The sequence below is a fragment of the Triturus cristatus genome, chromosome 12, assembly GCF_964204655.1.
Source record: "Triturus cristatus chromosome 12, aTriCri1.1, whole genome shotgun sequence".
NCBI classification, from domain to species: domain Eukaryota; kingdom Metazoa; phylum Chordata; class Amphibia; order Caudata; family Salamandridae; genus Triturus; species Triturus cristatus.
In genome coordinates this window covers 585,435,349-585,448,558 of record NC_140595.1, presented here as the reverse complement: position 1 = coordinate 585,448,558, position 13,210 = coordinate 585,435,349, and the positions used below count along the sequence as shown (strand labels likewise).

The 13,210-nt window shown below is 41.0% G+C and overlaps 1 protein-coding gene across 3 annotated transcripts in view; it reads left to right on the top strand.

Annotated features, from left to right (window-relative positions):
• Positions 1-13,210, top strand: part of LOC146776322 (polycystin-1-like protein 2) — a 508,528-nt gene that overhangs the window by 191,621 nt on the left and 303,697 nt on the right. For all 3 annotated transcript variants that reach the window (XM_085637372.1, XM_085637374.1, XM_085637373.1), the window contains 2 exons: positions 1,369-1,498; positions 10,922-11,050. In XM_085637372.1, coding sequence (XP_085493498.1) covers positions 1,369-1,498; positions 10,922-11,050 — 259 coding nt within the window. The remainder of the gene's footprint in view (positions 1-1,368; positions 1,499-10,921; positions 11,051-13,210) is intronic.

Sequence of the window (13,210 nt, the reverse complement as noted above, 5' to 3'; positions counted from 1 at the left end):
GGTTCCATTCTGCCCCCTGCCATTTTCATCCTCTACATGGAGTCCCTATGGCTCTATTTACGATAAACATATCACAATTCACCATTAAGCAAGGAGGAAGGAATGTCTGCATAGGCGGGACCCTAGGCTACATCAATCGTTCACAGCAGGGCACAGTTGATGACTTTTCCTTTGTGGGGTTTGCTGGAGCTAAATAGGGCAAGGTGGTGTACAAAATCACCATTTCACAATGGGTCATCATATGTATTAAGATCTGGTATGCCTTGGTCAACAATGGTCCTCTGGAGGGCATTCATTCTCATTCGTCAAGGACCATGGCTACTTCCACAGCTCTTTCAAGAGGGTCCCAGATTGTTCATATCCGCTGGGCAGCTACTTGGTTGTTTTTCTGAATTTTACAAACCCCTACTGTCTCACATTCTCATGCACCCAGCAGAGGTTGCTTTTTCTGAGCTGGTTGAATGATTTCCTTGAGTACTCTGCTCTACTCAATCCCACCTTTCAGGAAGGTACTGCTTTGAGACTTGAAGACAAAAGCAAAGTGTGGCTGACCAGGATTCAGCACCTCAGTTCCAATGTTTAGAAAAAAAGTACAAAGTCTGTTCAACTACTTCCGGAGTCCGCTGCACCTCCACTCCACTGTAAACCAGATAAATCAATTCGTACAAAAGAGGGAAGGTGCACCAGAAAAAAGTCGGCAAGCTTCAAATCAATTCAATAATATGTCCTTTATTGCTCTGTAGTATTAAAAATAATCAGGAGGCTGATGATTATTTTTAATACTACAGAGCAATAAAGGACATATTCTTGAATTGATTTGAAGCTTGCCGACTTTGTTCTGGTGCACCTTCCTTCTTTGTACTGCTTTGAGACTTAGTCATAAGGTGAAGAGTCTGCAGAAAGATGTATCCAACAGAAGAAAAAAAAGTTTGCCTTCGATAACGATATTTTGGATGGATATATAACCTACTGGTAGAATCCTTGCCACCTTTCCTACCCCACAGTTGAGCTAGTACTGTGGCTAATAAGATTCCAAGGTATGTAAACTTGTTTTATCCTGTTAGGGCTCTCTCCATTGCTCTCTGCGAGCCTCGATTGTGTGCGGAAAGAATATCATGACCCACGCCAGTGTACAGGTTGGCACCTTATACATTCCCTGACATCACTTCCAAAGTGGAGTCGGTGCTGGAGCTGCATGGCACCACCTTGCAGTGTCATAAAGTAATAGCTAGGGAAAACGTTTTCTTCACCAGTTTGTAGCCTGGAAAGAGTATTGTTGTTACTGAAGATAAGGAACTTTTGCCTTTGGATCTGTTTCTCATATTGTGCACCATATATTGTTCTACTTTTCTCATTTTCAACTTGTAGAGAAAATTCCTCCCAGCTCTGCAATAAGAAACTGGCCTTTGAGGGAGATGAGAAGGCAGCCAGTGTGGTCTTTCCAGAAGTGTCACCATTCAACAGGTCACTTCAGAATGGGTCGGTTGTCAACATTCAGGTGAGCCCATTGGTAGGCTGTGAACATTCCTACAGTCTGGCTTGTTGTTTGGTTGTTTTCATTAAATGCATTTGTATGTTAGTTACATAGCATGTTTTTTCAAACCAGAAATTGTATTAGTTTTCAATCAAAGTAATACATCAAGCCATAGCACTAGGGATGGGTAATATTTTCCCCATTTTGCAAAGTCAGTATTTCAGTCCTCCCCGTCTCACTCCAGGGTTAATGCGTAAAAATGAGATGAAGTTTTAAAAGTGTCTTTATCATACCCCCCCTTTAGTCCCAGGAGTAGTGCACATGTAACGCTTTCTCACAGCAGCCTAGATAATGTGGTTGGTACCGAGCGCCACTTAGGTTAATACACAAAATCATATCAGTCATGCTGTCTCAGTTATTTCTTTGTGCCATAGCGCCTTCTCACAATAGTGGATCTTACAGGCCTGTGGGATTAAAACAGATTCAGTGCCTTCAGTCTTGGAGGTAGTGCCCACGTTGGGATCCCCACCATCAGATAGTTTAATAGATGGCCCCAAGCTGCCCCAAGTTAGTTTCTAGGCATGCAATTGATTGCTATCCTGTCGGTCTCTTTTTTACCAGGCTGCTGCAATAGTAGTATTTGCTGCTCTTACACAATTCCAAACATGCAGTTTATCACTCATTCTATGATATTGTAAGTCTCCTTCATTTATCTCAAACAGAATGATGGATGTGTATTTCTTGGGGGGTATCCCAATGTTGCACATATCCAAGTCCGCACCTACCCCCAAAAGGGCATTATTTCGGGCATGACCACCAGATGTGGACTAGCAGTGGGGATAGCACTTATGAAGTTTCACCGGATCCATATACCAGTTATTTAGCAGTTTGTAATGCGTCTCTTTTCCCAGCACACTATTCTTTGCTTAGGTCTCTCCTTAGATGAGACCACTTCCAATCTGTAAGAGCTTCTACTAACAGCCATCTTCATCTATCTCTGCCTATGGATGCACATGTGGTAAAATGTCATCAATAATAGTATGGAGTAGAAATGGCCCCTTTTGTGCCTGTGGCCCTTCTAATGAATGCATCGGTGCTGGGTATCTGGATACCACAGCTTTAATAGTTGGGTGCAATATCCAGTGTCTAAGCCGTGCATAGTGCTACATTTCTGTTTCAACAAGATTAAAATCTTGTTTGCAATTAGTAAACAATTTAATTTTCACATGGTTATATTAGGTCACTTACCATTTACTATAGGGGAAGTCACCCTTCCACCAGCCTCAAAGGGTACAGGAAAGAGTGCAGGTGGAAAGGAAGGGTCAAAGTGTACGGGGGTTGCGCTATGTAGTTAAAGCAAGTTAGCCTCGTTCCAAACCTGAGGCGTGGTATTTGGTTTGGTGCTTAGGGGTTGGGGGACTTTCAGTTTTTGGTCACCCGTTGAGATCTCACAGTTTTGAGCCTGCTGTCGCTCTGTCCATATGTCACCAGGGAGTTTCAGAATCCCAGGCACTCCAGTCTGCTAAGAATCGTAATTGGGAAGTAACAGGTGTGGATGTCCGGTAAGGCTGGGTCCCCTCATTCTTTTTTTTTTTTTTTTTTTTTTCCACAGAGTTTCCGGTGACAATACAAAATAAATTCATACCATTAATACAAGTTAACTAAATAACAATCAAGTTCATAGATTTGAGACATTAATAAATAAAGCAAAATAAAAAATACAGAAAAACTATCTTTTTTAAGGGACAATACCATTCAATAATCCTCAAACATTTAAAAAATAAAAATAAGATAATAAATGCTGCTGGGCTCATCATGCACCCAGATGATCTGTGAGAGCACCCCAAGTTAACAAGCCAATGCGTTTCTTTCTGGCCCCTTCAAAGCATATAAACTCCATTCCATTTCATAAATATTGTAAAGCTTGGCACGCCACAATTCAAATGTCGGGGCCTCCGGAAATAGCCATTCTGTTGCAATACATAGACGCGCAACAGTCATGGCAAGAAATAGAAAATATTTGTGCTCTCTTAATATAGGATAGTTAGATACATTTTGTCCTATACCCAGTAGCATAAGTGCCGGAGAAATGTTCAACTGACAACGCAACACCATTGAGATAAATACCTCAATACTAGACAAAAAATGCGACAATTTAATACAATTAAAAAAAATATGCAGCATATCAGCATCCAAATCTCCACATCGAAAACATTTCCCGTCATATTTATTGCCCCAAGTTGCCATCCGCTTAGGAGTATAATATAACCTAAAAACGGTCTTATAAATTTGAGCTTTTAAGTTTGCAGCCAAACATATCTCCTTGGCCATGCGCAAAGAGTCCTGAATATCCAGTTCAGACTCTCCTAACTGATTTTGCCAATAGAAGTTATATTTTTGCATGTCATCCTCTCTGAACTGCATCAAAATCAAGTAAAGCGAGCCAATCCATTTTTTAAGGCGGATCCCCTCCACTAATATGTTAGGAGAGAGCGAGGTATGTTTTTTTAAACAAAAATCTCGAATTTGGAGATATTTAAAAAACGAAGACTGGGGCAGCTGATATTTATCTACAAGTTTTACGTATGTAACAAATATTCCGTTTACATCATATAAGTCTCCGATTCTGCAAACCCCATTTCTTGACCAGCTCTTTGCCACATTGTCCCAAAAAACAGAAGGGAGTATTTTATCAGCACTGAAAGGAGTATAATATGTGATTCTACCCAGATTTATTAATTTCCTAACACTTCTCCATACTTTAAAGGCGGAATTTAATACCTTGAAACGAGTATGCTTATAGTAATTGCCCTCCAGTTCCTTTAATAAACATCCTTTTGCCTGTTCTCCCAATCACAAAAAAAATATTGAAGGTGCATCGGCTTCATCCTCCATAGGCTCACCTGTCAGCATAAACCTCATTGTTTGTAAAAAGCAAACATAATAATAAAATAAAAAATCAGGTACACCACGTCCACCCCTTTCTTCCGATAACGTCAGCCATTTCATGGCTCGACGAGCTTTTCCCGGGGCCCAAAAAAAATTCCCACACATAGACTGAAATTGCAGTATATATTTAAGTGGAAATTCCAATGGGATGCTCCGAAAAAAGTATAATATCTTAGCAAGAACATTCATCTTAATGATGTTCCCTCTTCCTATTATAGATAATTGCAATCGGCCCCATCTCTCTAATGATTGCTTAACTTGATATGTTGTCTCTTCCCAATTAGTGTCTACTATCTCTTGCATTTGAGTTTTAATTTTTATACCTAGATATGTAACCTCATTTGTAACCCTTGAATCTATAAATTGGATATTTTGTGTACACAAAACTTGAGTTTTTGCTGAATTTAATTTATAACCAGACATAGCTCCGAAGTCTCTAGCTAATTGTTCAATCTCACCAATTGCCTCTCCGGGATCAGTCGTTACTATTGCGATATCGTCCGCATATGCAAACACTGAATATGCAATATCTTTAACTAAAAATGGTTTGATATGGGGTGAATTTTGCAGACTAATGATAAAAGGATTAATAAATAAAGCAAAAAGCAAGGGGGAAGACGGACAACCTTGCCGTGTCCCTCTCGTTATAATGATCTTTTCAGATTTTAAGCCCATAGCAGTTATTCTAGCGTTAGGTGTTTTATATAAAACCTGAATTGTAGTCAAGAAAGCTTTCCCAAATCCCATCCTTCTCATCACTTCCCATAAATATGACCACTCCACACGATCGAAAGCTTTCTCAGCATCAAGTAATATCAGCGCTAGATCCCTCTTTTCAACTTCCGCTATATCAAATAAGGTAATAACCCTGTTAATATGTGTGACCGTACCTCTTTTCGGGATAAAACCATGTTGATTTATTGCCACGAGTGGTGTTATAACCTTAGATAACCGGTTCGCAATCATTTTTTAATAAAGCTTACTATCACAATTAAGTAAAGATATTGGGCGATAAGATCCGGGTAGCTCCGGCGACTTCCCTTTTTTACTAAATACCACTATTGAAGCATCATTCCATGTATTTGGGGCAATCCCCCTTTGTGCCAATCTAAAAATCTCCAGCATAACCTTTTTCAATGGTTCAAAAAAGCATTTATAGACTTCTCCAGGAATAAAATCAGGGCCTGCCGCCTTACCATTCGGTATACTTCTAACTGCCACCTCTAATTCTTCCATGGAAAAGGGGCTGTCCAATCATTCCGACTCGCTATCATTTAATTTACTAAACATGCCCTCTGCCCATGCCGGAGCTACTACAGAATTTGGCTGATGAGTATATAATTCCGTATAGAACTGCTGGAATATCTCTAATATTTCCCCCGGCTCCTCATGAATCACCCCATGCTGATCCTGTAGTTTGGAGATCAGACGAGAGGTCGCCTTCATTTTTAATCTTAAAGCCAAGGACCGGCCGATGGATTCTCCATATTCATGAATATACCTTCTATTTACTAAATATTTCTGCGCTATCTCTTCGGTCCATACCCCAGTTATACTCGCCCGACACCGTGCTACTTTGGCCTCACCCTCAGATATGTTCAATAAGTTATCCTTTTTCCCAATTGCCTTAATCAGCTCTTCTTCCGCAGCCCTTAAACTGCTATACAGTTCCCGCATTTGAGAACGTAATTTATTTTGATTATACAGCCCATAACTCACCGCCTCCCCTCTAAAGCAGGCCTTAAATGTGTCCCATACCTTATCAATATTAGCCGAGCCAAGACTAATATTAAAAAATTCTACTATCCACTTATTCATATGTGTTCTGTATTGTTCATCAAGACAAAGCTTCCTATCATATGAAAAACTTCTTGAAAGATGTATCTCTTTTAAGATTGGGCACTCAATTAAAATTGGGGAATGATCCGATGATACTCTAGGGAATATCTGTATCTTACTCCCACAATGAATAGATGTAGAAATTAAAAAATAGTCCAACCGTACAAATTTCTTATGTGGAGCAGAATAATAAGTATATCCTGGGAGTGTCGGTGGTTTTTACTCCAGATATCTACCAGGCTGTGATCAGTAACCAAATTATGTAAGGCTTTAAAAACTCGTGGTTTACGGCCCCTATAGTTTTCTAAGCCTGCAACTAATTCCGTGGTGTTTAAGTTAATATTCAGATCTCCACATACAATTAAAGGAGTTCTCCAGTTAGCAAGTTCTGTATTTAACCACCCCAAAACCTCAGCCTCATCTATATTAGACCCATAAACTGAACATATTGTAAAGGATCCACCTCCCACTTTTAATTCTGATATTACCCATCTGCCCCACTTATCGGTTAAATTACGAACAGCATTACAATAACCAGGTCTGGACAAAATCATTACCCCTCTAGTTTTATTAGTTTGTTGAGAAGCAGCAATTAAAGTATACCCTAAATCTACTATGAGCTTCCTTTTGTCCCATGCCAAGTGGGTTTCTTGTAGACAAAGAATATCTGGTTGAATAAAACGGATTTCAGCTGCAATTCTCCTCCTTTTATTACCATGATTGAGCCCGGATACGTTAAATGAACACATTTTAATATTTCGTGACATACAATATTAATGTCAAAATCCTCAACTCAAATTTGATTCTACCTAAACACCTATATGTTAGATTAATTACTCTACTTAAGATTATGTCCCAATACCAGCAATATATTTCCTTTTCATTATTGCCACCCGAAATCGCTGTGGAGTTTTCCCCTTTAACCTCCTCTACCCCCGATACCCTCCACCACCTAACTCCCCTCCTAACCCTCCCCACTTCCCCACCCTCCAGGGACCCCCCCTTCCCCCCCTTTGCCGAGGCTTTAGGACTCAAGGTCCAATCGATGGTAGCGGGCTGCATGCCCCTCTATTGTTTCCCCACAGGGCTGTCCACACAAAAAAAAGCCCCCTTTTTTTTTTTTTTCTTTTTCTTAGATTCATCCTAACTTTTGGCTTTCTACCGAACCACGATACACTTACAACAACTAAATCATAAGACTGAGAGCCATAAACAAGAGGAAAAGGGGGGAAAAAAAACCCCAATTAATTCCGCAATAACAGTAAGGTAAATCAAACAATTCAGGTAAATAATTCTAAATTAACTAATGTTTCCAATTTAGTAAACCTGAAAAGTTAAGAATCATTCATAGACTGCAGATAATCTTTTGCTGCTGCGACATTAGTGAAAAATCGAATTTTCTCCTTGTAGATCACTTTAAGTTTCGCCGGATTCATAATATAAGCTTAAGCGCCCTTTATTTGAAATGGATTCACCAACTGTCGCAGTTGCCAGCGATTGTCCATTGTATATTTGGAATAGTCAGGTGTACCAAAAAAAGTAAACCCTTCCACCATAGATTTCCTATTTGGTTGAGTATGCATATATACATCTTCTCTGGCTCGAAAATTGTTAAAGGCCACAAGAAAAGGTCTAGGTTTAGTAGCATTCTGCCCAGATCGAGAATGAATATTAAAAGGATATCTATGGGCGCGCTCAATCTCCCGCTCCCAGTCCCATTTGCTCAAGTCCGGAAAAGCCTGCTGAAATAATTCCACTATATATTTACGCGGATCTTGCCCTTCTTTGCCTTCGGGAATTTGCATCAGTCTCAAATTATTGCGGCGAGCGCGATTTTCGAAATCGCCCATTTTCCATAGTAAGTCCTCTTTATTACCACTTAAAGTCTCTGTGACCGATTTCTGTTTTACCAACTCGTCCTCAATATTAGAGATTCTGGTTTCCACCTCCGTAAACCTTTCTCCAAAATCAGACTGTACCTTTACTAACCTCCGAATGGAGCATTGCAGTTTTCGGCAGGAATTCTGAATTTTTTGACTTTCTAATGCAGTTTTGTCCATATGACTCAAAATGGTCTGATATATCGTGGTAAGAGTAATATTGTCCATTGAGCCTTCTTGTGATCCCCCAACCGCTCCATCTATCATGGACACATCACTACCACCTCCAACTGTGGCGGGACTTTCCTCTGCACCAATTTCACCCAATTCATTATCATCATCATATTCACTCTCAACCTCCTCCATACACAGTTGTTTAGAATACTGTACCGCTAGGTCTTCACATGAAGAGGCTGAGTTCTCTGATACAGAGTAAAAGTCCCCAGATTCAGCCTCCGTAGAGATAACAATAGCCGATTTCCCTGGAAGAGAATTTTCCATCAAAACTAAGCCATCAGAAGGGTTTAACAAACTGCCGTCCTCTACTCCAGTGTTGCACTGCCCTTCTGGTATAGTACTATCTATATTTGAACTTTCATTTGATGGATTAACTGCAATTATAACATTTTGTGGCGCTACTAAAGAACTTTCTAATAGAAGTCCCAGTTGCACATTAGAAGCCTTCCCCTTTCGTTTTTTCTCTGAAGCCGTGAACAGGGCAGATATAGTCTGTTTAACTTTCCCTGAACTCTCAGCGGGAGTCCCCATCCCGGTTTTCTTCACAGTGGCCCCGCTTAAATCTTTCTCACCTCCGCCGATGGTCGCTGATGCGGCCGTATTCCCCGCATTCAGCTCCTGTCCGCGTTGTTTGCGTGTGTTTTTCGGGGCCATCGCTTCTCTCACCCCTCTCTCCGCTCTCCTGCAATCGGCGTTCCGATGGTGCTCGCCGCGTAACCAAACCGCGGCACCTGTGTGAGTTACCGCCCACCAGGCTCTGCGGAATCTCACCAACGCTGTGACTACCTCCAACATCGAAGTGCTTCTTCAGAGTGCAGCGTCCTTCGCTCTTCCGTTTAAGAATCTCCCACCGAACACTGCTGTGCCACATTAGAAACCGCTCGACCAGTTGTATAACAGGCTCCAAACTTGCCGAAATCCCTGTAGTAAATTAAACTGTTTGCCGCAGCTCCATATCTCAGACCTGTGGGTCAGCGAGAGAAGTCAGCTCACACGTCCGACACGTCCAGCCGCGCGGGCGCCATCTTGGGTCCCCTCATTCTATTGGTCCACATAGAACCTCGGATGACACACTGTCACCCAGCTCCCCAAATATACTTTAAGAAGGCCCTCTCTAGAGTTATGAAGAAAGTGTTTGGGATGATTAATGGTAGAGCTTTGAATAGATACAATAGTCTAGGTAATATATTCATTTTGAGTGTGTTATTGCGTCCATCCAAGCCATGAAACTGGTTGAGTCCCCCCCTCTTGAGGTCTCTTTGTATTTCCCCTAGTAAGGGACGCATATTGCTTCCCTAAAAGACCTGATGTAGATGTTGAGATTTTCACCCCAAAGTAGGTAATATGTTTAGTTGTCCCCAGAAAATGAGTATGTTCTTTAATATCACTACTGTCTCTGGTGGGAGAGTTAGATGAAGGATTTCAGATTTTGATGTGTCAATTTTAAAACCTGCCACCTTTTCAATTTATCAAGTTGGCGCTTTAGTTGTTGAAGTGAGGTCTCCGAGTTGATAGGAGTCAGCAGCACGTCATCTGCGAACAACATTATTTTGTATTTTTCTTTCCCAAATTGGAGACCTGTTACCTCTTTGTCATTTCGGAGATTTGCTGCCAGGGGTTCGCTGCTCAGGGCAAAAAAGAGGGGAGTGGGAGGGGAACATCCCATACCGGTGCCTCACTGTAAATATATTGGCGATGAAAATCCCCCATTTAATAGCATTCAACATACAGTGGTTTGGTAACCCGCCAATGCCATGGCCTGAAATTTGGGACCTATTGCCTACAATTCCAGCACTCTTCATAGGACACTCTAGTCCACCTTGTTGAATGCCTTCTCTGCGTCTAGAGTCACTAAGATGACTAAAACTGCTTTCTTCGCCCTTTCGACTAGGTGGATTACCCTTCTGATGTTATTGTGGGTTTGTATATTTTGGATGAAACACGGTTGGTTAGGGTGAATGGAGCCTGATAGAACCTGTCTAGACGCAAAGCAAGTATTTTTGGGAAGATTTTGGCATCAATGTTCTAGATTGCTATGGCCCTATAGGATGTGCATCTTTCTGGGTCTATACCTTATTTATGGATCAACATGACAATCGCCTCATTCACGGATGGCTTTACTGTTTGAGCGGAGAGGAACAAATTGTAGACTATTTGTACGATTGGGGCCAGTTGTGTAGTGAAAAGTTTATAGAAGTTCCCGGTGCATCTATGCAGCCAGGTGCTTTGTTAACTAGTTAGCAGGAGCCGCTCCTCCATTAGAGTGGAGGAGCGTCACCCCACAAACAAAAATGCCCCCAGAAAAACCCCAGTGTCAGGGCAGGGCTGGCCATTACTGCAGCAGGGAGGAGTGGTGGGCTGTGTACTTAGGTTTAAAGTGCACGTCTCTTTGGCCAGCTATCTTGTGATGGCTAGCCAGACATACATATTTTAAACCTCTCTGACCCAGCTGTCTTAGAAGATGAGAGCATGGCATGGCAGGGGCGAAGAGAGAGCTATAATCATTAGTAAGTTGACATGTCTCCTTTCCCTCTTCCTGCAGTTTACCAGCTTTCCTCAGAACCCTTTTCCTTCCGAATTGCCAATGAATATCAGTGGTACTGTGTCCAGCGTGAGCATCCTGTCCGACTCTCAGGAAGTGAAAGTTCAGGACTTGCCAGGTTACTTCCAGGTAACATTGTTACACTTTATGTGCCAGATTTAAAAGAAGATGCATGTTTTAAAATCCATTGAGCTAATGAAAACACCCATTTCAATAGGAAATATGTTTGAATTATGCAATAAAATGTACTTAATATTAGATCTGATTTTCAACTAAGTCTTTTTTAAAGTAGTTATTTTTCTATCATTAGTGCAACACAAGTGTGCGCAAACGATTATATGTGTGTGCACGACAATTTGTTGTATACTTGGCTAATTTAATTGAATTAGCTCAGTTTGGGTGTAATTAAGAGTGTCATGGTGTTTGTCCCGGTAAACCTCTTACCTTCTAGCATTACCAATACCGAGGATCTAAAACACCAGCGGATGAGCAGGCGAGAATGGGAAGCGGTAAGTGCATCCAAGATTCCCCGATGATGTCTCCTTTCCCGCTTTTTTTCATGGAGAATATGTCTTCTTTCACCAGGAAGAGGTCCCTGGTGGAAAATCTCCCAATGTGCAAAGGTTTACGGATCTCATAATCTGAGGGGCCCTGTGCCTCCTAATAACGGCCCTATTCAAATTAATTGGGTACTAGTAATTAGGGCTTTAATGCTTTATTATACAATGCTCAGCTAAAGCTAAAGGGCATTAAAAATAATCATTCCTCACAGTACGAGATTTGAGCTAAACTGTAGCCTCTATGTCTCACATTTAGTATTCTCTGTTGAATTGTTGTGTACCTGATCCAGCGAAAGACCAGGGATAAATACTTCACAGTCAAGGAAAATTTAAATGGGCCCATATGCACAATCAGATTTTCTGGCTGTTCCGCTGGGGGTCAAGTTTTGTATTTTCACTTCAATCTTGATTAGTTAACTCACTTGTAGACTCAAAATTATTTGAGAAATGTATTCAATGTCTAACTAATCTTCACAGATCAACACTCTACTTTTGGTCAATGGGCCGTTAGTTGAGTAGGTGATATGAACAATTAACTAACTAATTTACTGATCTTAGTGAAATAACTACAGACTCTGGGTAAGTTTCAATGAATTTTATCTAATTCTCAGTCATAAATGAATGCTCATTAGTACAAATAACAGTGCAAACTCCATCAACTTTCATGGGAGAGTAAAATCCATTTAACAAATACATTCAATTCACAGACTCATTCAGTAACCAATGCATTAAGAGTGGATAGATGAAGAGACAAAAGGCATAATAAATCATACATTTGCAAAAGATATGCAAATTAAAGACAGAATAATAGTTACCCAATGGTGATAACAGAAAACCAACGCTTTGGCCAAAGGACTGGTGGAGGTCTCCTGATTAAGAATCAGGTGACAAAGACTATAGGACAGGGCAATACTTACTAGGCTTCTCTACAGACCCAACGCACCGGGCGCATCCCTCTCTTACACTCTCTCCCGCCTCGATATTCTTCTGGAATCTTCAATTTAATCAGGTTGTCATTCAGGTATGAATCTTCCCAGTCTGTTCTCTCCTTTCCTCAACAGCAATTCTCGCCTCCCTCTCGCAGCCTCGATGTTGCTTGCAATATGACACACACTAATCTTTAAGTCACTCTAGTTATAGTCTTCATTTCTGCATGTCCCATCCTCAGAATTACAAATCTTGATAAAATATGAATTTTGATTGGGCAGGGGAGTTGTCGTCACATCATGCTGATATATTCACTTTTTATAAATCTCTTTTGTTTAACAAACCCTTCCCCTTTAGCTCATTCATATTTTATTTTATTTCTTTCCCATATATCTAATGTTGCAAATCAAATAACATTTCATATGCAGTTTCACAGTCGAGCACAACTTTCGCATGACTCTTGTCCTTGCCAGCTTGTCAGCGACTCGGTCAGCGGGTCACATCATGACTTCAACGCGCATGCGTAGCTTGCCTCCATTTAGCCGCCATCTTTTTCTCATTGTGTGTAACAGAAGGCCCAAACGTACTCTATTAATAAAAGAATCATAAACAGATGTTAATTTCACTGTTCCCCACCCCCTTCTAGTCTATCCCATGGTATTATCTTTTTCGTTAAGCTAAAGCATTAGCAGCAATAGCTCTCTTTAAATTTAGGCACGCATATGCCAGGCATGCGGTGCCTCAAGACCTAATGTTAGTAGCTCCTGCGCATGCGTGAGAGTTTTCCCTCTCAAAATGAGTT